General features: G+C 41.5%; 2 protein-coding genes across 3 annotated transcripts in view; one reads left to right on the forward strand and one right to left on the reverse strand.

Moving 5' to 3' along the window:
- The first annotated feature begins 695 nt into the window (after nucleotides 1-695).
- On the forward strand, nucleotides 696-6,862 carry LOC139334157 (protein lifeguard 1). The gene is made up of 10 exons (XM_070966918.1): nucleotides 696-800; nucleotides 1,060-1,285; nucleotides 1,691-1,769; nucleotides 2,227-2,280; nucleotides 2,578-2,668; nucleotides 2,826-2,863; nucleotides 3,498-3,585; nucleotides 5,242-5,331; nucleotides 6,015-6,062; nucleotides 6,710-6,862. The coding sequence occupies exons 1-10, from the start codon at nucleotides 696-698 to the stop codon at nucleotides 6,860-6,862; spliced, it is 972 nt and encodes a 323-aa protein (XP_070823019.1).
- A 531-nt stretch (nucleotides 6,863-7,393) lies between these two features.
- Nucleotides 7,394-21,959, reverse strand: part of LOC139333264 (ankyrin repeat and IBR domain-containing protein 1-like) — a 32,530-nt gene continuing 17,964 nt past the window's right edge. For both annotated transcript variants that reach the window (XM_070965527.1, XM_070965526.1), the window contains 9 exons: nucleotides 19,334-19,468; nucleotides 18,178-18,264; nucleotides 17,791-17,857; nucleotides 17,043-17,188; nucleotides 16,396-16,574; nucleotides 16,247-16,298; nucleotides 12,842-12,953; nucleotides 11,899-11,942; nucleotides 7,394-10,978 (listed from right to left, as the gene is read on the reverse strand). In XM_070965527.1, coding sequence (XP_070821628.1) covers nucleotides 10,052-10,978; nucleotides 11,899-11,942; nucleotides 12,842-12,953; nucleotides 16,247-16,298; nucleotides 16,396-16,574; nucleotides 17,043-17,188; nucleotides 17,791-17,857; nucleotides 18,178-18,264; nucleotides 19,334-19,468 — 1,749 coding nt within the window. In that variant the 3' untranslated portion in view covers nucleotides 7,394-10,051. The remainder of the gene's footprint in view (nucleotides 10,979-11,898; nucleotides 11,943-12,841; nucleotides 12,954-16,246; nucleotides 16,299-16,395; nucleotides 16,575-17,042; nucleotides 17,189-17,790; nucleotides 17,858-18,177; nucleotides 18,265-19,333; nucleotides 19,469-21,959) is intronic.

Here is a 21,959-nt window from a genome sequence, read left to right on the forward strand (position 1 = left end):
ACAGGTTTTAGCTCGGGGAGCTGAGTTGAGGAAGCGGAAGGAACCAGAAGTCAAAATGTAGTTGTACGTTGTAGTTGGCAAATGATCAATGACTTCCAAGTCATTACTAATAGCTGATACAAGAGTATTGTTACTCATTAATCCACGGATGGGCGGATTCATATGTAGCGCTGATGTCTCTTTGATACTGTTGTGTGGACTCACACAGTTTGTTGTCTACAGTCAGTGTAATCATTGTGTCGCTAGCCAAAAATTCATTTTTAATGTAAAACCAGGGGCTTTGAAGGGAATGTGTGACTCTCATGTCTTCACTATATATAAAATAGATCCCTGAGTTAACAGCCTGTCCTTGATGATGCCTGAATTTCCTTTGAGATCAATTAACCACAACCTATTTGCCCATTAAATATACATACAGCTCTATTAAATGGGGGCTTAAGGCCGTAATTATGGATGTTCGGCGTGGATGGCTCTCAGTGTTTGTGTGATGCATCATTTTGTAATTACCCATGTATTTGTTCCACACTGACATTGCCCCATTTGCCAATTTAGCATCGCTGATGAAAGCGCTGACGCTGTTCAAAAGGATGCGTTTGTGTCCCAGCCATGACCTTAGCTTACCTGTAACTCTGACGTTTCCTCTCTTCTCAGTTTTGCGCCTCAGTTGATGAAAAGATCTGCTCAAATTTGTTGGAATGGACCAGCCTAAAGGCAGCAGCAATGGTGGTTATGAACCTCATCCCCCTCCATACAGCCCTCAGTACAATGGACCCAGTTCTTACATGGGGATGAGCTATGAGGTTGGTGGAAAAATTAATATATTATCAGTCTCATGGGAGAAAGGGGAATGAGGCATTGAGCTAACAACATGTTTTTTCCTATTCATTATGATTTAATGACTATTAGTATTGGCCAAACACACCACCAGCCTTGCCTTTGATCATCATAAAACGCTCTTAAAACACTGTCCACAAGCACTCTTTGCCTATTTGATTACACAGGGATTATTGATTTCCTTTCAAAAAGGTAACACTATTCAAGATTTTTGCTGAAAAGTAGAATTTTCCGGAAGCCTTGCTCGAACTAGCTGTGCTGTTGTTGGTTTGGGTGAACCAGATGGGGAAGGACAGCGTTTCAGTGATCTCCCCTCCTGCCAACTATGAGAACATGGTCCATCCTGTGGACATGGCAGCAGCTGAAGGTGACCAGCAGTATGGTCAAGCTCCACCTGACTACTCTCAAGGCTTGGAGGACAGAGCCTTCAGCGACGCAGCCATACGAAGAGGTGAGGGCTGGAAGGAGTGAGGAGTGGGCAAAGGGACGAGCAGAGAGCGAGAGAAGCTAATACGTTTTTTGTTTGCATGGTCGGAGCTGAAAATGGATAAGCAATATTTACACTCTCATTTGCTTTGCAGTGTTTTCTTGAAATTGATTTCAAATTGAAAATTGTTTCCTGATCTCCACTGTACCCTGCCTCAGCTCTTCACCTCCCACGCAACACAAATCATTTTAAATGAGAGGATGAAATGTGGGTTTGATGAAAACAGAACCATTTGGAAATTGTGTTTTGCAGCCCGACCTGCCTGTCTGCTTCTCTCTGACAGATTTTTTAGTGGTTGCAGTTGTCTGTCTTCCTCCTGTCTCTCTACCTGTCTATGAGCCTGTGTCTTTCGTCTTTCTTTCTGAATAGGTTTTATCCGAAAAGTCTACTTGACCTTGATGATTCAGCTGTTGGTGACTATTGGGATCATCTGCGCTTTTCTTTACTGGTGAGGCACCATTACACAAGGGAATTACCTCCAACAGAGAATAATCCATGTCAGGAAACCATCCATCTATCCGCATTTAGTCTAGTCTGCCAGCATGTAAGAGCACCCACAAGGAGCACATGTACCATAGCTGTCCCCGCAAAAATGAACATGCAAGCAGCACTGCTCCAATCACCATGAATATGTGACGTTAGACAAGCTGGTAGGCACTGAAAGGGCATTTCTGCCACATAATATTTTTGCTTGCAGTAGTTTGAAAGCTTTATATGTTTTGTATAATAGATGTGGTAGTACACTGCTACAGTAATTTCTTTTCATAAATTGTATTCAGCTCCCATGTGCACAATGCCCTGGATTGTTAATATTTAATAAAATCATTCTGCTGCCTCTATCAAAGAAATGGCGCCTCCACTAAACACTCCCTCACCCTTTCTCCCTTTCTCTTATCCAATAACAGGGACACTCTCAGGGAATGGACTTTGGACAATTACTGGTTCTCTTACTCCATGATGTAAGCTATCAACAGCAGACACATTGTGTCTGCTCCATGATGCTTTCTTTTAACCAGTTTGACCAGTTTGATATCAGGGTGGTGCGAGTTCCCCAAATGGAAATGTCTCTCGTGGAAATCCATAGAATTAAATCACAAACTGTCACCCCAGTCCGACTCCCAATCCAAGGAACCGCCTGCTACACTGTACATAAATAATGCACTCAGTGAATTCACATATTGAACGCGGTGCTTTCTTTCTGTTCATAGCCTGTTTATTTGCTATTTACGATACACTCTATATTCTCTGTGAAATAGGGCAGTGGTGCTTGTGCTCATCTTGGTCTTGTCCTGCTGTGACAACCTCCGTCGTCAAGTCCCCCTCAATTTCATCGCCCTGGGCCTGTTTGTGAGTAGAAGCAGTACCAGCCAGGCATCAAATTAAACCCCCACCACACCTGCTCTATTTCACAGTTTTTTTTTTTTTGTCATGTATTTACTCTCTCTCTCTCTCTCTCTCTCTCTCTCTCTCTCTCTCTCTCTCTCTCTCTCTCTCTGTGTCGCAGACTGTTGCAGAGGGCCTGATGCTTGGCTCTGTGGCAGCGTGAGTGTGTGTTTCCAAGGATGAATCCCCTCCTGATGCTGACTCATTTACACAATAATAACCCTATTTGATCCATATCTGATGGCGTGTTGGGTGTCAGCAATGAAGCCGTCAAACCTGATAAGATGATATCATTGCTGGTTTGCCAAATTAAAAGGGGGTTTTCGGCTGGAAATCACGAGCATCACGAAATAGTTCAAACCCAATTTTTCTGTTCCAGCGCCTGCGTAAACACGACTTACCTTTTCCATCTGTGAGACTTTTCTTTTTAGCAGCTTGTCACTGTGACAGGAAAAGGCATCAGTTGAAGCCTGACTATCAATAATAAATTTGAATTATCATATTTATAGGACATTGCCATAACTGAAGCTGTACTGTAACTGATATGAGATGAACATAGGAAATACATTATGCAGCGCACATCCAGAGGGGGGTCCCTGCCATCACTAGCTGAGATACATAATACAGACTATTAAATGAAAAAACACCACATTTCTTTTAAGAAAGTAATGTTTCCTTTTTAGGATCGAACACAACCCTACTGTTCATGTATACACACTCTGCCTGCTGAGTTAGACACAATACTGCGGGGCGCCTTTCCCACAGCATATCTGTTTGATATTTCCATCTTCAGGTTCTTTGAAGCCGAAGCGGTTCTGTGGGCTGTGGGGGCAACAGCGCTCGTGTCCTTTTCCTTGACTCTGTTTGCCTTGCAGTCAAAGGTAAGATCTGCGACACACTCTGAACTCAGTTTGCAGTGCAGTCCATATACTGAGCTGTGTTTCCTGTGTAGTCGAAGGAAAAGTGTTAAGCTGAGCGGTTGGCCGAGTTTTCTCATGCAGCATGTGCTGTGTGCAGGCCCCGGCAGAGGTTTAAAACTCTGATGAGTTTGCTGTCCGGGCCAAACTATGATTACTGCTGAGATCAGTGTATATGTCAATCACGTTAATTCCTTACGTCCGGTGTTGGGACAGAGTTAAACCTCTGGGCTGTCCTGGCTGAGGCTCATACCATAAATCTTGAGTGCAGAAGTGGCCTGGAGCCTTTTTGTCATTCGCTAAATACCCCCCTTCCTTTTTTGCTCTGCCTCCTCTCACCAGAAAATGTCACATAAGCAAACAGGCTCTGAGATTAATCTTTGAAAGGTCCCTTTTGGGGACACACTGGGAGATATGATGCTCATCCAGGAAGATACATTTCAAGATTGAAAAGGTCATTTCTGTTCATAAGTGAAGATAATAATTGAAAGAATTTTAATAATAATTGAACAGCTCTGATCATCAAAGTTGACCCTGAAGTAGATTCTCCACCAAGATAGTTTGCATTTTCATCATTTCCTGCACAAAGTGGAGTAGCAGAGTGTCAGTGTTTCTCAGTGGTGTCGCTTGGTTTATATAAAATAGCTTATGTTTAACATGTAAGTGACATTTAAGAGTTGGGATGTTTTATTCACAGGAGTCAAAATGCACAAGTGAGGAGACCTTTTGAGAATCACTTCATTGGTCGTTGGCATGCTGCTTCAACAAAAGGCTCATATTCAGAAGAAAAGTAATCATACAGTCAGCGGGGCAAGAAATTAGACAAGTGAAATAGATGTAGGGCAAATTCAAATTGCACTCAGAGTCGCTCTTAATTGCTTCTAAATGCAGTTTGGCATTTCACATTTTGCCACTTACCGCATCTGAAGGAGCGGCAGACATTTATTTCTACGCCTTTGACTGGATACAACTAGCAAGCAGGTGAGAATATATGTCTTCTTAAATGCTCTCTGCTCATTAATCTGTGGAGATAAAGTTTAAAGAGCTGGCATATAGACTGTGATAAGAACAGAAAAAGTGCCTGCACCACTTATGGTATATTTTTCTTATGAGTTGATATTAATCCTGCAGATTCCAGCACCTCTTGCTCTGCAGTTGCACGCTGTGCACAGAGCTTTTTCATCTCTGTCACTGTGATATAAATGTCATGTGGACTGCCTTGCATGTTTAGCTCATAGCTCCTCAGGTGATCAGTATTAGTGATTCTCCTGTAGTAACGGTCATATTTTCTCTGTCCATCTGAAAAGGGCATGCGGGCCAAAAGGCCACCCCCCTTCCCCCCCGCTCTGCGCCTGCCCCGTGTTGCAGTTTGTTCATTAATTATCCAGCGTCATTATATCCAGAATCGTTAGGATATTCTTGTGTGTTGAACTGCAATATGTCTTCATCATTTAGTAATCTTCGGCACCTCACAGCACAGCTGCAATGCAGACGACCTTGAGTGCCCCGGCTTTTACAGCAATGACGAGTGTAAATGAGAGATGTTCTCTCTACAGTTTTCTGTTTGAGAGGCTCGTCACACTCAGTGTCTCTCTCTTCTTCCCCCCTTTCTGGCACCAGTGGGACTTCACCGCAGCAAGCGGGAGCCTATGGGTGTTTTGCTGGACCCTCCTTTCCTTTGCATTGCTTTGTGCAATCTTCCGATCGCAGGTAGATCAAGGCACCTCTGTATTTACACCTGTATTTGCAATGAGAACATGTTTGAAATTAATTTCACTGGTTTGCATTTAGAAGCAGACGGTATGTACAGGTTCATAGCTTTCATCCGCAGGATGTACTAGCACTGACCTGTTCGCTGAGCAGACTATAAAGAAGAGAGCGTGCACTCTGAAACCTCTCAGGAGTAGCACTGATCTCAGACTGATGCATTTAAATGTACGTTGCTGTTTACTGTGACGGCTGTTAGTGTTTTAGCCCTAAGCAGGGAATTTACAGAAATAAGCATCCCATTGATTTTAAACTGCTGTTTTCACACGACTCCAACTTAACTGGAACAGAAAATAGGCACAGCTTTCTTAAAGTATATTGTGTGCACCCATTATCGGCCTTTACTATCATATTTACCATACAGAACAACTGGAATGGAAGAGGGGATGAAAGCATGCTCACTTTTTCAGCCACTGAGTTGAAGGATGAGGCGAAGTGATTGTGTCTGCAGGAAGCACACTTAATCATTTGAAGATAGAAAATGGCAAACATTTCATTTTAAATGAGGTTTTGTAGCCACATATTAGGTCCATTTGTGGAAGAAATCATCACAAATCAGTATAAAGTCAGTTAGTGTTTGTTGCTGAATGCCTCTGCTGATTCTGTGTCTCTGATTCTTTCAACAGTATCTTAACATCCTATATGCCTCCCTGGGAACCTTGGTGTTTTCTTTAGTAAGTATGCTCAAACTTTAATGACAGAATATGGTTTTCTGCAACACAGGCTGAATTGAAAACAGACTGAAAATGACCTTTTAAAATGAAAGAAACCATCATTAAAGAAGGCTTAATGTCAAGTGAGTGTATGCGATGTAAGATGGGATCCCAGGGCCAAGCCGCCTCCCTCCAGTGTCTGTCACAGTCGTTAGTGTAAGAGAGAGACTCTGATGTCCTTGTGCCCTTTAATTTCAATTACGCACCGTTTAACAGCAGTAGGCTTCATTTTCGCAGCCACCTCTCTGCGTGCCTTTGGCATTAACAGCAAATGTTGTGACCCATCCCGTCAGCTGGTGGAACAAACTGCGACTGCACACAGAGCTGAACAGCCTGTCAGCAGCAAGTCACAACTTATTTTCGGCTGCACAACTCCGGCTACACGATTATTTGCATGGCCTGTTTGTCTGCACGGTCTTCCCTCTCAAAGATAAGAAACACTGGCCGTGTTTTCTTTCAGACTGATTCTTGTAACCGGCTCTCTGTCTCTTTCATCACACTAACACGCTGCCTTCAGACGTCAGTGTTGAAGCATCTCGTCTCTCTCTCTCTCTCTCTCTCTCTCTCTCTCTCTCTCTCTCTCTCTCTCTCTCTCTCTCTCTGTGCAGTATATGGTATGTGATACACAGCTTATCCTGGGTGGGAAACACAAGAAGTATCAACTCTCTCCCGAGGAGTATGTGTTTGCTGCTCTCAATCTCTATTTGGACATCGTCTCCCTGTTCCTCGTCCTGCTGCAGCTCATCGGGCTGTGCCGCTAATGCTGAACCTCCCTGACAGGCTCCCCTGCAGAAACACTGCAACTCTGTTTCATACATCTTATATCAGACTCATTGTTTAGTCCTACAGACGTCATATTTAAGTAAGCAGAGGCTGCAGATGGCCCAGTGTTTTACTGTCACACATGAGGGTTAATCTTGTTATACACTTCAATATGCTGAGGTTTTTTTCATGGGTGTTTTAATACTGTGGTGGCATGTATTTCTACCTAAGGGAGAAGCTACTGTATAATTCATGTGCTTAATATTTGATTCTATTAATGTGACACTTGAGCTTTTAATCAACTGTTAAATAGAAAGTGCCTACATGATTTGGCCACTCAACTCTTACTGTTCAGAGGATCAAATTGTGTCATTTGTCCTGTAGTTTAAATGAAGCCTGAAGATGCTTTTGGAAAACCAGATTCCAGACACCAAACCAACTCCATCAAAGGACAGAATCTGTCAGCTTTAGCACTCCCATAAAGTGTCAGAATGTGGGTATGTCAATGACCAATAAAAAAAAACCAAACATGTTTTAAAACTCAACACAAAGTTTTATTGGCATCACACATCAAACATTTTTCATATAAAGAGGGAATGTATCAAGTATAGACTATGAAAGTGCAAATAGCATTTCAAGGATTAGTTGCTTTACAATAGAAAATCTCAATGAGTTACAAAATGTTATATGCCATTTTAAAATAAATCACCTGGATATCAGAGGTGAAATACAAAGAAGTACAAATCCCATTTAGACTTCTACCCATTTCATGCACAGCAAAGTGTTCCACGAAAAGGGCAACATATGTCATCTCCTGTGTTTAACCTGCTTACACTAACCATATGGCACTCACAGTTTCACAACTTCAAGACACTTTTCAAAGCAATCGCTATCTTTAGGTTTAATGTTGCTCTATATTTCTGCTAGAAAAAAAGGTCATTTACTTCAGTCAGACATTAGTCTGTTCAAAAACTTAATTAAAGGTAAAACACTGATCAGTGTGTTTCATTTCATATTGGTTATTCACAATCCATTTTCTTTAATGGATCTGATTTATTTCAAATAAATACCTACTTTATATTGCAACTTTCCTCCATTTTAGTGTCGTCAGGTAAGATACATGATACACATACAGTAGGTCAACTCATTCCAAAGTCAATACAGTGATTTTAGTTTCTAAACCACAGAAAAACCAACTGTCTGAAAATGTCGAGCTAGAAGGCCCTATGCACCCAGAGAAATAAAATCTTTTTCCAAAATATTTGGGAACATCTGGGATTTGGAATTATGACATTAACCATTGCCCATTATGCCAAATCATATAAAATCAGTGTTATCCATTAACATAATACTTCTAGAACCAACAAAAAGTCTCATGCTTCAAACAATTTGATGAAAAAAAAAAATCTCATGTTAACACACTAGAAATTTTATGAGACATAACTTTAAGGTAACAGGTGTTTGTTTTGTTTACATTGTAAATACTGAGTAATTAGCACTCAGACAGATGTGGGAAAATAATGGTGAATGACAGAAAAGGCACTGGATCTAAGTGTGAAGAGAACCGTTTCAAGGACATGGCCTCGCCACGTGTTTTGAGATGCAGCACACATTCATGAATTCTCCATGCATCATACCGTGCAGCCCGAACATGTGCAGGGCTCTGAGAAGGCTTTGCTTATGTTACACTTAAAGGACCAGTATGTAGGACTTAGTGCCATCTAGTGGTGAGGTTGCACAATGCAACCAGCTGAACACCCCTTGCCTCACCCTCCCCTTCAAAGCATGCAGGAGAACCTACAGTGGCTGCTGAGGACATGAAATGCCTTCTCTAGAGCCAGAGTTTGGTTTGTCCATTCTGGGCTACTGTAGAAACATGATGGACTCCTAGATTTAAAGAGCTCATTCTAAGGCAACAAATACACAACACATCTTATTTTAAGGTGATTACACACTAATGAAAACACAACTATGAATTCTATTTCTGAAATATTCTTCCAATAGATCTCTCTAAAATCCAACACACAGGTCCTTTAAATGGAAGCCAGAGATAAATGACAGTGACTGGGGTTTGATTAATGAATTCACCAAAGTCTGACTGTGATTGCCTGATTATCTCTTTCACTGGCCTTTCCTGCAGTGTATCAACAAGACTGCTCACTGTCTACTTAGTCTGTCATGCTCCACATTCAGCTGCAGTACTCAAACATTAATCTAAGCCAGCTGCAATGAACTTCAGTGACACTGAGCAGCCCCTCTGGGCCTGTCAGTCACTGTTTGTTGTTTTTGAAGATTAGAAGACGGTTCCCATTGAAAGTGTGTTAGCACTGAGGCTTTGAGACGAATAACCATTGTCAACTCAATTTTGCATTGTTTTCCAGCAGGCCACCCACTTTTCATATGAACAATTCAATTGTTTTGTGTGAATGTCTCACATAATAAAGTAAATGACCATTATGGTCATTAACTACAGATTTACACAGCACACTACAGCTTTTAGATTTCGTGAGATTTCAAAACATCACTCAGCCGCAATCTTAAAGAAAAATATGGCTCGACACTTTCACATTTAAGTTGAGCTGAGTGGTTGAGATTGTAACAAGCAGGCACAATTTGCTCTGAAGAATCCACTTGGTGACTGCAAATTGTGCTTTTGCTAGTCAGTGTTTGGCACCTATAAAGTAGGCAGATTTGGACAGGAGAAGGAAACTAATTCCCAGCCTGTACCCCACAGGTTGAATATTGGAGTAAAACATTAATCTGCTCCTATGTACAGTTTAAAAACTCATCAGACCTGATTTCAGACACATACAGTAGGCATTTACTCCAGTGGGAAAATAATTACCTGCACTACACTTAAGTCTCATATATCCTCTAAAACTGATTTCAGAAAAAGTAACATACTCATATTTCTATCAGTAAATAATCATTTTAAGAAATATATCCTTGAAAATTGTGGTCAAATGTGATTTCCTTCAGTTTGTGCTTTCTTTGCAGGAGGGCTGACTACAGTAAACGCAGAAAACCCATCTAATTGCAGTGCTAGTTGAAGCTACTTCCTCCTCCACTTTCCAATGAACACATTCTTCGTTCTCAACTCTATCTAATTTGCGATCTATAGTGTTTTGTTTTTTGTTATTTTCTTGCCTTTCCAAAAAAAAAGTTCCTTCCCATCTCAGCCAATCACATCATACCAAGTGCACTTGGTCCTCCCACTCAGATGAGCTGGTGCTCGGCAGCTGATCGGATATGGAGTCACACTGCGGAGTGTCGACACGGCAGACCTTTGAGCCTCCTCGCTCTGCATGATCTCCACTTGTGTCGAGGGTGGCCATGTAAGGTAGTGGCATGGTATCTAGCCCCACGAGATCTAACTGGGTTGGCCTCTCAGCGACAGCACACTCCTTCTCCTCCATGTCACTCAGTCTCTGAGAGCAGAAACTCTCATCTGCCATCACTTCTTGAGGTTTCCTGTTTTCAGGCAGGACGACTCCGCCTTTCTCTTCATCCTGCAGGCACCCACCTCTGCCTGCATGGAGCGCACCGTGGTTGGAGTCAGTGTGAGAGGAGGTTGAGGGGACCAGGGTGATACCTTGAGGATTCATGTCATGGAACCAAGCCATGATGTTTCCCAGCAGGTTAGCATTTGCTGCTAATGCGGAGGATGAGGATGGGTCATGGCTGCCGCATGTGGTCGAATCTATCGTGTCACTGGAAGAGGAGAAGAGGCCTGTTGACGAGTTGCTGCCACCTGGACCCACAGGTATTGGCACAGAGGCCCTGTAGGTCCGGTGGTGACTCTCACAGTGCTGCACAGATGCAGTGACACCAGTGGCAGCAGAGTACTGGCTGCTGATGTTGATGTTGCCGAGCCTAGCCAAGTTATCTCCCAGCTCCAGCAGTTCTGAGCTGCTTAGGGAAGCTCTGGTGAGGACCTCTACACCTGGAGCACTCTGCTCAAGCCTAGAAGGCAAGGAGGTGCCGATAGCACCGAGCGAGGCTTCGTTGGCAAGGACGTCATGGCTGGACCCACCCCCTGCCATCCCAGAGTCCTGGAGTGACAGCTGAATGGCCAGTAGAATATTAGGGTCATCGTCATCCAAAGAACCTAGACCCTGCAAGAAAATACAGAATGCACAGTGAATACACCTGCAGTTCAAGTCAACCTGCACCACCTATTGGCAAGGAAAGTAAAAGCAGCAGCAGCAGCAGCAGCAGGTTAGAACTGCAGATGTAGACGTGCTGTGCATCATAAGCAAAGAAAAGAATAGCTGCTTCTGACATTCGTGCCACCTGCAGGCAATGGCAGTTTTTTCCCTTTTTAAATGCTGCTACATTACTGTATGCTGTGCGTGTGTGTGTGTGTGTGTATGTGTGTATGTGTGTGTGTTTGGGGCTTTTACCTTTAAAAAAAATCCCACAGTGGTAAAAGGGTGGTGACATTGTGCATTGTTATTGTTGTCAAACAAATGAAATAACAGTGATTTAGTCCATCTCACTATGCACTTTTCAGAACCGGTCTGTAGCTGTCTGCTTCAAACCTTTTCATGAATACATACTTTTATTAAAAAAACAAAACAAACAAAAAAACCCCTGATAACCACTAGAAAATGTGTTTTCTGTAAAAGTAACTCAATCAGAGTAAATTGTGTTATCGTAGGGGATTATTTCCAGCTGCAGATTTGGCATGCCGATGCATATTAATGGCATCAGGATGTGGTAGTGACTGGAAATAAACACCCTGTGCCCTGATTTTTGACTCCGGATTCAATCCCTATGAAGAAATTCATAAGACTTTAAAAAAACATTTTTTTTGCCTTTAGAAAAACCAAAGAAGTAAAATATAATGAAACCCAAAACTGGTCAAGCAAAATGTTGTGACCCCTACATTGTCAACGCACAGTGACTATTAGAAAAGAAAGCCCTTCAGAAATCTGTTTAGCTAAATTAATGCTGTATTTTTTTTGACATTGTGTGTAAAGTTTCAAAGGCTGAAAGCCTTGAGTCGAGATGAAAATGGTAACTGTCCACTCACCATCATAGGACCTTGTCTACGTCCACCTCCAACATCCTGCGTGTCTTTGTGGGAAAGAAATGGACAAAAACACCCTGTCAAAATACTGTCCTTAGACTGAATCACTTGGATAGGAATTTAACCCATTGCTAATGACCACTTTTCAGAAAATCATTTTCATTTTAGTGAATACTGCAATATGATAATGCATTAGGAATCTGACACAGTATGTGCCTTCAGCATTTCCCCTTGGAAATTCACTAATTTAGTATCTGAAATCAATGAATCCTTCTTGGCACAACAGGACCTATTACCTGGCTTCAAAACTGCAAAGTCGTCCATCTTTCACTCCACACAGCCAAAAACAAAGCCGCACTGTGATGGACAAGACTGATGGATTGAAAATATTGGCTTGTTGAACTTGAGCAGTTGTGAAGTTTGGGCCAGTATCCTAATTGGGTTCTGTACAAATTAGTTCCCACAAACTGAGAGAGGATGACACGAACAGTGTAGTTTCATTTCATGGATATGTATTATTTTATCATAGATTAGAAACCTTGGCAAATGCACTAGTATACACTGCATCAACAATTTATTTTTTATGTTGTGGGGGTTTTTTTGTACATCACCCATGTTTGTTACATCCGTCCTCCTCTCAATTACCAACATCTCTCTACTATCACATAAATGCAAAAATCCCTTAAAATATGTGTGTGTGTGTGTGTGTGTGTGTGTGTGTGTGTGTGTGTGTGTGTGTGTGTGTGTAAAAACAGTCCAGTCCAGTCAGAACTGGTAATTGTAAGTTCCCATCAGCCACATCAATACCATCGGGTTATAGTATTAGTGAAGAATTTAACTGTACAAATAACCCAATAAATGAGAGTTCACATATGAGACTCAAGTCCAACACAAAGAAAAACGTTAGAGGCCCCTGAGAGAGAGTCCTGTATGTCCACTGCAATACCTGAAGTGCTGTCACTGGGGTCGTCAGGGTCCGGTGTGTTGCTACGGAGACTGGACATGTCGCCTCGCCTCCGCTGCCTATGTCTCCTTCTGTACTGGAACTCTGCGTACTCCTAATAACAACCACAAAAAATCCATTAAATAAACACATCATCAATTAACATTATGTTTACATTCCTTTCTATTGCTTAATTTCAACAAATCCTGCAGTTAGAAAGAAAAGACGCCACATATTGCAGATCTGAGGCTACAGCTGCACATTTTGGTTCCTTTTAATAGGTTAAACCTGTTAACTTTGATTCAAGTGGTGAAGCAGTTTGCTCTCAATGTGGTCTGAGTCTTCTGTTGCAGGGAAGATCAGCACCTCGAGACTGGTTCAAACCCTTTCATCTACAGACAAGCTTTCAGTCATTAGGCTCCAGTCTAGGCTGAATCCAAGCAGAGCACACACTCATTGGAAGGGATTTGGAGAGGAGGATCAGATGTTTGAAAGCACTACGTGTGTATGCCTGAATAATCTCAAAAGCAATCAGAATGCCTTACCAAATGTGAAAGTAATGCTATTAGAAGTCAAGTCAATTAAATACTTATTTAACACTAAACAAATATTTAATTTACGCAACTTTTTTGAAACACTTGTCAGAATGAATCAAAAACATTTTGTCCAGGTTGCACAAATGGCTATGAAATGATGTGACAGGCCACATTTAACTCACCTAAAAGCAAACTTATAATACAGTTTGTTCTCTGTATTGTAGGTAGTGAGACTATGTAGCATATATTTATTATTATGACAAACAACAAAACTCTAATTTGATATTTCTGGCACACTGTCCCTTCATGGGAGTTCAAATGAATCAATTAACTATTGTTTCACACAGCGTGTCTACATGAAATTACAAAAAAATAATATTGTGAAGCAGGTGTGTATGCGTATGCCAGTTTTAAATTAACAGATATTCATGATATGAGTGTGTGTGATGGTTGCTTGTATTAATTATGAACTAATATCAGTGACTGATATGTATCAAGAGACTTGAGAGCCAATGATTTTCATCCACTGATATGATGGCGTCAGACGATGACTGACGCCATCATATCACATAATGCAGCCAAATTAAGTGAGTTTTCCAGGAAGTGTATACCTGCTTTAGGCATATATACATAGCATATAAATGACATGAAGTGGTAAATGGCAAACTGAATGCAAGTTTCAATCCCACTGCCAACCAAGAGTTTGTGAGCCAAATACATGGCTACTCTGTATATACACAATATGACTGAAGTACCAGTAATTTGGTTGTAGACCAACATGAAAAGGTTACATACACTGAATTTGCACTTGAGTGTATCACTAACTCAGGAAATAATCAAGCTGCAACTGCATTCAATCATCTCATACATTTGCAAAAGTCACTGAGTCATATTCATATAATCAAAAGCCTGCCACCCAAACTCTGTCTTTCATGTTTGCGGCGCTCTAAAAATAGCCCACTATGAAGTGATCTGCAGGCATTGTAAGAACCATGGAGCAGACCATCTGTAGCAGTGCCTGTGAGGCAGTGTCATCAGGCTTTGATTATTACTATCGCATCCCCATTAACTACTGCAGCTGAGAGACACAGGCTCTTAATTAGGGGACAAAAATAAAAACCTAGTTTTCATAGAATGACTGGGTTCAGCATCTGGTGGCAACACTTACTGTGAGCATCCTCATAGATGCACGTGTCCAAAGTCATTTTGTTGACAACAGAATACTGAAGGTTTGTTGAGCTTATTTAAATCATGAAGAAGAAAAAGGGAGTAGAGGTGAAACAAATATATCAATGATAATTAGCTCTTTTGAAGATAAGTCACGTCTTTGTAGCGCGCACCTCGCTTAATTAAATCTTTTCTTGTGGCTCGTATGCTTAAGCGGTTGTGTGTGCTTCAGTTGGTTTTTATGACACGTTAGAAGAATCAATGTTATAACACAGCACAGTAATCAGATACACATTCAGTTCTGACAGAGATGATACTCAGCACAGATATTTGCTAAATATTGCTAAATAAACACTCTTGCCATCTGTGTAAGTTTTGTATTTTGCACGTAATTATTAAGTATTACCTTGATTATTAAGTTGCTGCTTTGAGTCTGGAAATAGTTAAAAAAAAAGCGCTGGGTCCAGGTTTGGATTTGAAAGGAAGATCGTCCAGCAGTGGCTGTTTACCTCTGCTTTACCTACACCTCACTGCATGTTGCAGACAGAGGACAAGGACTTTGAAAATTAATCTATCAAACTGGCAGACTGATCTTGTCCTTGTTTTCCTGTCAATAGAGAAATGCCTGCTTTGTGCTGTTAAAGGATGCGCACAATAAATCGAGAGGTTTAGGTTTAATGTAAAATTTACATTTTTGTCTTAAGAAGGACACAACACTAAGAGATGGAGCTGTTAAGTGGAGTGTTTCAGATGAAAAGCCTGTGTGTTTAAAAGCTGCAGCAGTCTGGAAACTGAAGAGTAATAGAAACTGTAGTGACTTATGCACCACTGTTGAGTGAATTCATCAAGATGTGCAGAAAAAGGGGGCAAGTCAATAATCAAATCATTATGTGGTCGACATTTTTATGCCAGTAAAAGTTAACTACAGACGCCTGTTGCTAATGCACAATGATCGGCAGCAACCTGCTTAGGTGTTTGCCAGAGAACTGCGCTTTAAATCATTCCAACTGGGTGCACAGGGGAACGCTGCACCATCTGGCTCACTCCAGTGTGTTGAATAACATGGTGATCTTTGGGTCATCATGGTTTGTCAGTGCTGTTACACAGCCAAAGTAAAGCAATATTAAAAAGATTTAGATGTACACACCGGTTTTATTAAAAAAAAGGTATAATATAGTTAATTATATAATAATTATGATGTCAGATCAGCAACTAATTAAACCTGATTAGATGTGATATTAACAGAGAAATGCCCGCATTACTGCATCAAATGAACAGTCTGACCAATCACAGGTATGTTCAAAGTGCACGGATTAACCACTTTCAGCCTCGAACGTGGAAGTGATTGCTGATGAGAGCAGCAAATATAATGTGACTGCGTCTTCTGTAAGGATTCATTCATTCAGTCCATTCATTTGGCTACATGTTGAGGTGGTGTTCACTACTACTGAGTGCAGTTTTATCTTCAACAAATGTCTGTGGAAAAAGTCCTGATATCTATGATTGTGATATCAGTATTTAGTAATACCCCTACCTCTAATCTGTTCAGATAAGTTATCAGAAATGTAAGGTCTCAAATATAAAAATGTGGGTTTGGGTCAAAATCTGTCAGACTGTAATACAGTGTCAAAAGTGTGGTGTTTAAACAGCACAGCTGACATTTTAACTGACAAGCCTTCACTGAAAAAAGACTTGTTCCTGTTACCTCAGGTGATGCAAAGCCCAAGTATTCCCAGTCCCACGTTCCACCGGCAAAACTGCACATGAGGAAGAGACAGAGAGATTTTGCCAGTATAAGAATGTGATTATTACATTTTATTGTTAACATTACACAGACACATGTCTATATGTTACCTGCGCCTGGGGGCCTCAGGAGAGTCATTGGGGGCCACTCCTCTGGCTACTGAAGCCAAGAACTCCTGTCTCTTCTGCTGCACCAGACACGCCGCCCGGATGATCTTGTGGCGTGGTGTCCGCAGATAAGGCCGATTAACCTTTTGCGCTAGATCCTCAGTCACCATCTCCAGGTCCGTCTGAGGACAGAAAAAGAGCTGGCTGGGCGATTTGTTTGTTTAGAAAACTCAGTAAGTGAGTGATTTTGAAGTATGAAGACACAGTTTCAAGTTTAACTTTGTCTCATGAAATAATCTGTTCCCAAACTGGAATGTTGAAGTGAACCACTTTTAGGGCTCATGTGTATGTATCTACTTTACAAACCTTTAAGACTTTATGTAAGACGTATGAGAGCCTTGCTCATTCATTTCACAGTATTTAAAAGGCCACAACATAAAGGACAGCAGGTAAGTGCATTCCTTGTCTGTACCGGTGATCATAAATTATATAACGCTACATCTTTAACTAAAAGCTGAGATACGCAGGTATAACTAGGGCAGATTGTGAAGATCATGAGGTAGAAAGCTTTAGTCCCACATCTCTAATGTCCCACATAAGACTAGCTGCTGTGAACATTTGTCTCTTTTCTCAATAAGTAGGACTGAAACCTGCATAAGCTCGTAGATCTCCTTCTTTGTGCTCTTGGGCTCCAGAAAGAACCCATAAGGATAAGAGCACTTGAGGATGCGGCGAGTCTTCAGTAGTTCTAGGACCGCATCTTCAATGAACGTAGTGTCAGGTGGGCCTCCTTCCCCTGGGAATGAGAAGGAGAGAGTCGGATAATAAAAATGAGTATCTGCTTTACTTTTGAAGAAGAAGTCCCTTATTCCAGCCTAAAATACTTGAAAATCTCTCTTTAACAGCTTGTGAGGGTAAAACAACTTTTTTTTGGTTTCCGCTCCTTTGAAAACAAAAAAACAACACATCTGGATCTGCATCCAGATTAAGATCTGCAGCAGAAGGCACAACATCAATCACTGCCAACTGTTATTTTTGGAGAATTAGACTCTGTCGGCTGGCACCCAGACCCAAACAAGTGACACCACCAGAATCCAAATCTACTGAAATTTAAACTGAGTGTTGTGAATCCCAACAAAATTTGGCTATTTTTAACAGGTTATAATTGCCTGTACAGCCTCTCTCTGAATGACTTGAGACAAAGCTCACAAAGCACAGGTTTCTTCAGACATGCCTGCTGAATAATAACTAAACCATACCTTACACTGTTAATACATTATTAAATCACCTTAGTGTTTTCTCTCCCTCCTGCCTATTACTAAAAGCTCAAGGGTTAGATTAAGATGTGTCTGAATGCGTAATAAAGATTGACACTGTTATGGCAGACTGAACACTCACTTCCACTCAGGGCTCGGCTAAGCTGCTCCATCTTCTCTTTGGCTGTCTTTAACAGGCGCTGCTCCAGCTATTGTGAGGAAGACAGATGCTGTTTTACTGTGAGTAAAAACATCTTGAGAAGACTGCCTGACCAAAGAATGAATTGAATGAATATGAGGCTAAATTAATTAACATAGGTGGGAGCAGCAGACTTCAATCATATTGTGTGCATACAGAGTACAGAAATACCAAATTTTCATTATGCATGCATACAGTATATTGCATTAGAGAGCATGCCCACCAATAAGGTTTAATTTTATACTAGATGCCAAGTTCCCACTGGTTACACCCATGAAGGCACAGTGTGCAAAGCGGACATCATTGGAAGGCAGAGCCAGGCCTCTTTACCTGATAGCTGTGCTCATGGTTCTTGAAGCGTGTGTAGTAGTGCATAAAACGGTCGAGTTCCTGAAAGCTCTTGTGTTTCTTCTCTGCCTGCAAAAGCGTGATGAGACACCAGTCACAGTGGATAAACTCCTGAGCATGTTGTTCCTCCTCACAGAGGAAAGTGTTGGTACTCTGGTTGAGAGCAGTCAAAGTAAGTGAGCAGCGCCACAGGTGAAATCAGTACTTGTGATTGGGAGGGATGCTAGTGAAGGGTGAGAATGAACTTCTTTTCACCTTTGATGAAGGTAGGCGGAATTGATCGTGGAAGGCTCTACGGTCAAGAGTCTAGACAAAGTTGGAGAGTGTGTCTGTGTATATTTGTGTGTTTTCCATCTTACTTATGTAAGCTCCATGGACTAAGCCCTTTCCTGTTAGAGTTTGTAAGCACATGAACACAAGTACTGTTCTTGGTTGATTGCATATGTACATGTGTGCATGTTTGGATGAACATACTCATACAACACTACGTGCTGATGTTTCAGTGAGGTGCAGTGTATACTGGGGTTGGAAGAGATGATCGCTGAACCTCATGCTCCTGGGCTGTGGGGAAAAATGTTTTTATCAATTGGAAAAAAATTTTAATCAGTCTGCTGTGGAAATCCATTATTTCTAAATGTGTTAAAAGAGGAACCACTCATTTTACATAACAAGTCTGTTTACAGGCCTTGAGGAGAAGTGCAAATGTGGAAAAAAACTTGTAGAAATGATCATTTTGTAGCCCCAGAGAAAGCTGTGTGTAATAGAAAACTTATTTTGTGGTGTAACCTTTTATTCCTTTACAACCTTGTATGCAAGCCTTTGTAAGTTTTCTATTACAGAAGTCTAATGAAATGGCTCAATTGATGTTGCCTGAGTCAACATTGGTTGGCTCTGAAAACTAAAAGTCTGAACATGAATGTGAAAAAAATCTGTTGTTGTTGAGTACAGTCTCGTCTTTTGTTGCTCCTGTCCCAACTTGTTTGAAACACGATGAAACATCTGGAGCCACTTCTTGATTTTGTTTAGTCTTAAGATTGACAGATGAGGGGCAGTAGTGCACCATGGCTGCTGGCGAGTCTCCCCACTGCCATGTTGTTGGTGTTCAACCCTAGTTTGTACAGTATGTGTGTGTGTGTACCTCTTCAGTCATCTCCTTTGACTGCTCCTCCACCTGCTGGATGACCTCGTAGCGAGTGCAACGATAGTAGCCTCCTGTTGATGAGCTGTGCTTCTTCCACTCCTCCAGACAGATCCAGCAGAAGTCATACTTACACTAGAGGGACAGAATGGAAATATTAGACTTAAATCTGCTCTGATCAGCTGTCGCATCAAAAACTGGATAGCCAAATGCTCATGTTAGCCCAGCTATACTGGGGTAAGTTACATTTTAGGACATCTTTAAAATAAATAAATAAAAACCCACTGCATACCATTGTGAAATGATAGTTAAAATCATCTCTCTCCACACGCATGCATGCACGCAGTTGGTTTTTCTTTATTTTCACCTGATTATGCCTGACAAAACAACTCAGCTAATGTGGTGTAACTAGTAATATTGTCAAGCATGGACTGATAACGATATGAAAGCGGAAAAGATTCTGAAAAGATCAGCAAGTCTAACTAAAGAAGAAACAACAACAACAAGAAAAGAAAGAAGCTCGTTCACTGAAGAGGTGAGTTTGAGCACTGCTTCACGCAAACAAGTCACTCCAGCAGGGGTTGGTGTTGGGGTGGAGGGGGGAGCCGGACAGCCTTCATTTCCCTGGAAGATCGTACTCGGTGGCAGACAAAATTACACGGCGAAAGCAAGGCTTATAGGGAAACAATCTACACACAGATGCTGTTATTATTTTACAGCCATTACACTGTGCAATCAACATTTACTTCACAACAATAGGTTCAAGCAAAGACAGCTTAAAAATCTGTAGGAAAGTCATTTTCATTATAATTAAGGATCTCTTTAAAGGTATACTATGCAAGATTTCCCAAAAATAACAATATATAGAAGTAATTAATGTCAATCTTTACTTATGACGAGGGGTGTCACGATTCTCCACTATTCGATTTCATCTGTTTTTTTTTTCAGCACTGACCGCAACAACAAATGGACCACGACTCAGCTTTGAATAGGTGTATTAAGCAATATGGTGTGTATGTGGGTGTGTGAAAGACTTCTCAGAGTTCAGTCCACTCAGTAAAGAATCTTTTTGTTCCCCCCACAACCTCATACCAGTTCAATTCCAATCCAGTTCACAACCATAAACAGAAAGACAACTCAAAAGTCTGCTCCAGGTTTCAATGTCGGTCTGCACAAAATAATCAAATCGGGAAATGGAAATAGCTGTCTCTATTCGCAGTTCAGTAACAGTGATTATTTACAACACACCGGGTAGCCACAGAACCGTTGATCAGTCAGTCAGTTCAGTCAGAGTCGGCCTTTGCTCTGCCAAGACCAGCAACTCCTGGAAAAACTCTGACTGGGAAATAAACAAAGCCACAGGATTATTCCTCCTCCTGACAGTCTCCAGAGACAATGAGTGGGCAGCTTGTAAACTACACTGTGTCCTCTTTGAAGTGGTATTTTTCTCTTCTGACACATGCTGGACCAAGTAGGCAGGGGTGGAGGAAAAAAATAAATAATGGAAGAATCGCTGATTGTACTTTTGATTTAGATAATCGAAACAGATAGGTGATTTTGATCGATTTTCAATTTAGAATCAAAATCCTGACACCACTACTTATGAAAATGGTGAAGTATTTATTTGCAGAGACCCTGCCCCCTGCCTGTATCTTGGGGGTAAATGAGAATAAATGTAAACATGGGATTGGCTTTCATCCTAGCACTCAAGATCTACCTGTCTCTGATTCATCTCGATCTCAATCTTCTTACCATCACCTCTTATTGAAAGAAAGCCACAGGTAGTTGTTTGAACCTTGCGGTGAATCCTTGTCGCCTGCTGCCACTAGAAGGCCCTCAGACGACATTTGAGTTCAGCAAGTCCCATTGGGTATTGTAGAACAACAAAACTCTACAGCCCCTCCAATTCACAGCCTATTTGGGTCTAAGTGATTTCTCGCCCTGTGCCACAAGTACTTCTGTGGGTGACAAGTTAGCCAACACAAAACCCTAAAGGCTAAGACCTCAGTTGTCCTGAAAACACCATGCTTACATGACACTTCAGAAAAATCAATAAGAAATGAAAGAGTGGAAAGGAGGCTGAATGGAAGGACAGAGAGACATGAAAAGACAGCGTGTGAAATGGAGAGACTTAAGATAAAAAAGTGTGAAGCCAGACTGGAGGGAAGGAAATGGCAGTGAAAAGACAAAGAAATGTTCCTTGGCAACACATAGTCCCGTGTTTCCAAGCAACAGGGGTAAAGCCATTTCTTACCAGGTAATAACAGGTCAAGAAGCTGAGCCCTCTGTGGCCTCTCAGCTTGTGAAAGCTGCTCTATTCCTCCCAAACTAATCACAATCTCTAGTCAGGCTCTTTAACCAGGATGAAGACAGTGAGAGTGCTGTCACAGACGAGGAGCCCGGCTGTGTGACGGCGCCTGTGCTCCTCTCACAGTCTGCCCTCCAGCGACAGGAGTAGCAACACAGAGACTGTCAAGCAACACGACTCTATGTGATTATCTGTCTCACATTGTCCCTCCAACACTGACTGTCTCAATCACCTCCATATTACTCTCTTGTCCATCTCAGCTGCAGACTAACTGCAACACCTACTGGCTGTTTGGTGCACTGTTTATGAGCATGACAG

The sequence above is a fragment of the Chaetodon trifascialis genome, chromosome 7, assembly GCF_039877785.1.
Source record: "Chaetodon trifascialis isolate fChaTrf1 chromosome 7, fChaTrf1.hap1, whole genome shotgun sequence".
Lineage (NCBI taxonomy): Eukaryota > Metazoa > Chordata > Actinopteri > Chaetodontiformes > Chaetodontidae > Chaetodon > Chaetodon trifascialis.

Coding starts and splice junctions, on each gene's coding strand:
- LOC139334157 (XM_070966918.1), top strand. CDS start 696: ATGGACCAGCCTAAAGGCAGCAGCAATGGTGGTTATGAACCTCATCCC. Junction 1,770..2,226: donor ATCTGCGCTTTTCTTTACTG/GTGAGGCACCAT, acceptor ATCCAATAACAG/GGACACTCTCAGGGAATGGA. Junction 2,669..2,825: donor TCATCGCCCTGGGCCTGTTT/GTGAGTAGAAGC, acceptor TCTGTGTCGCAG/ACTGTTGCAGAGGGCCTGAT.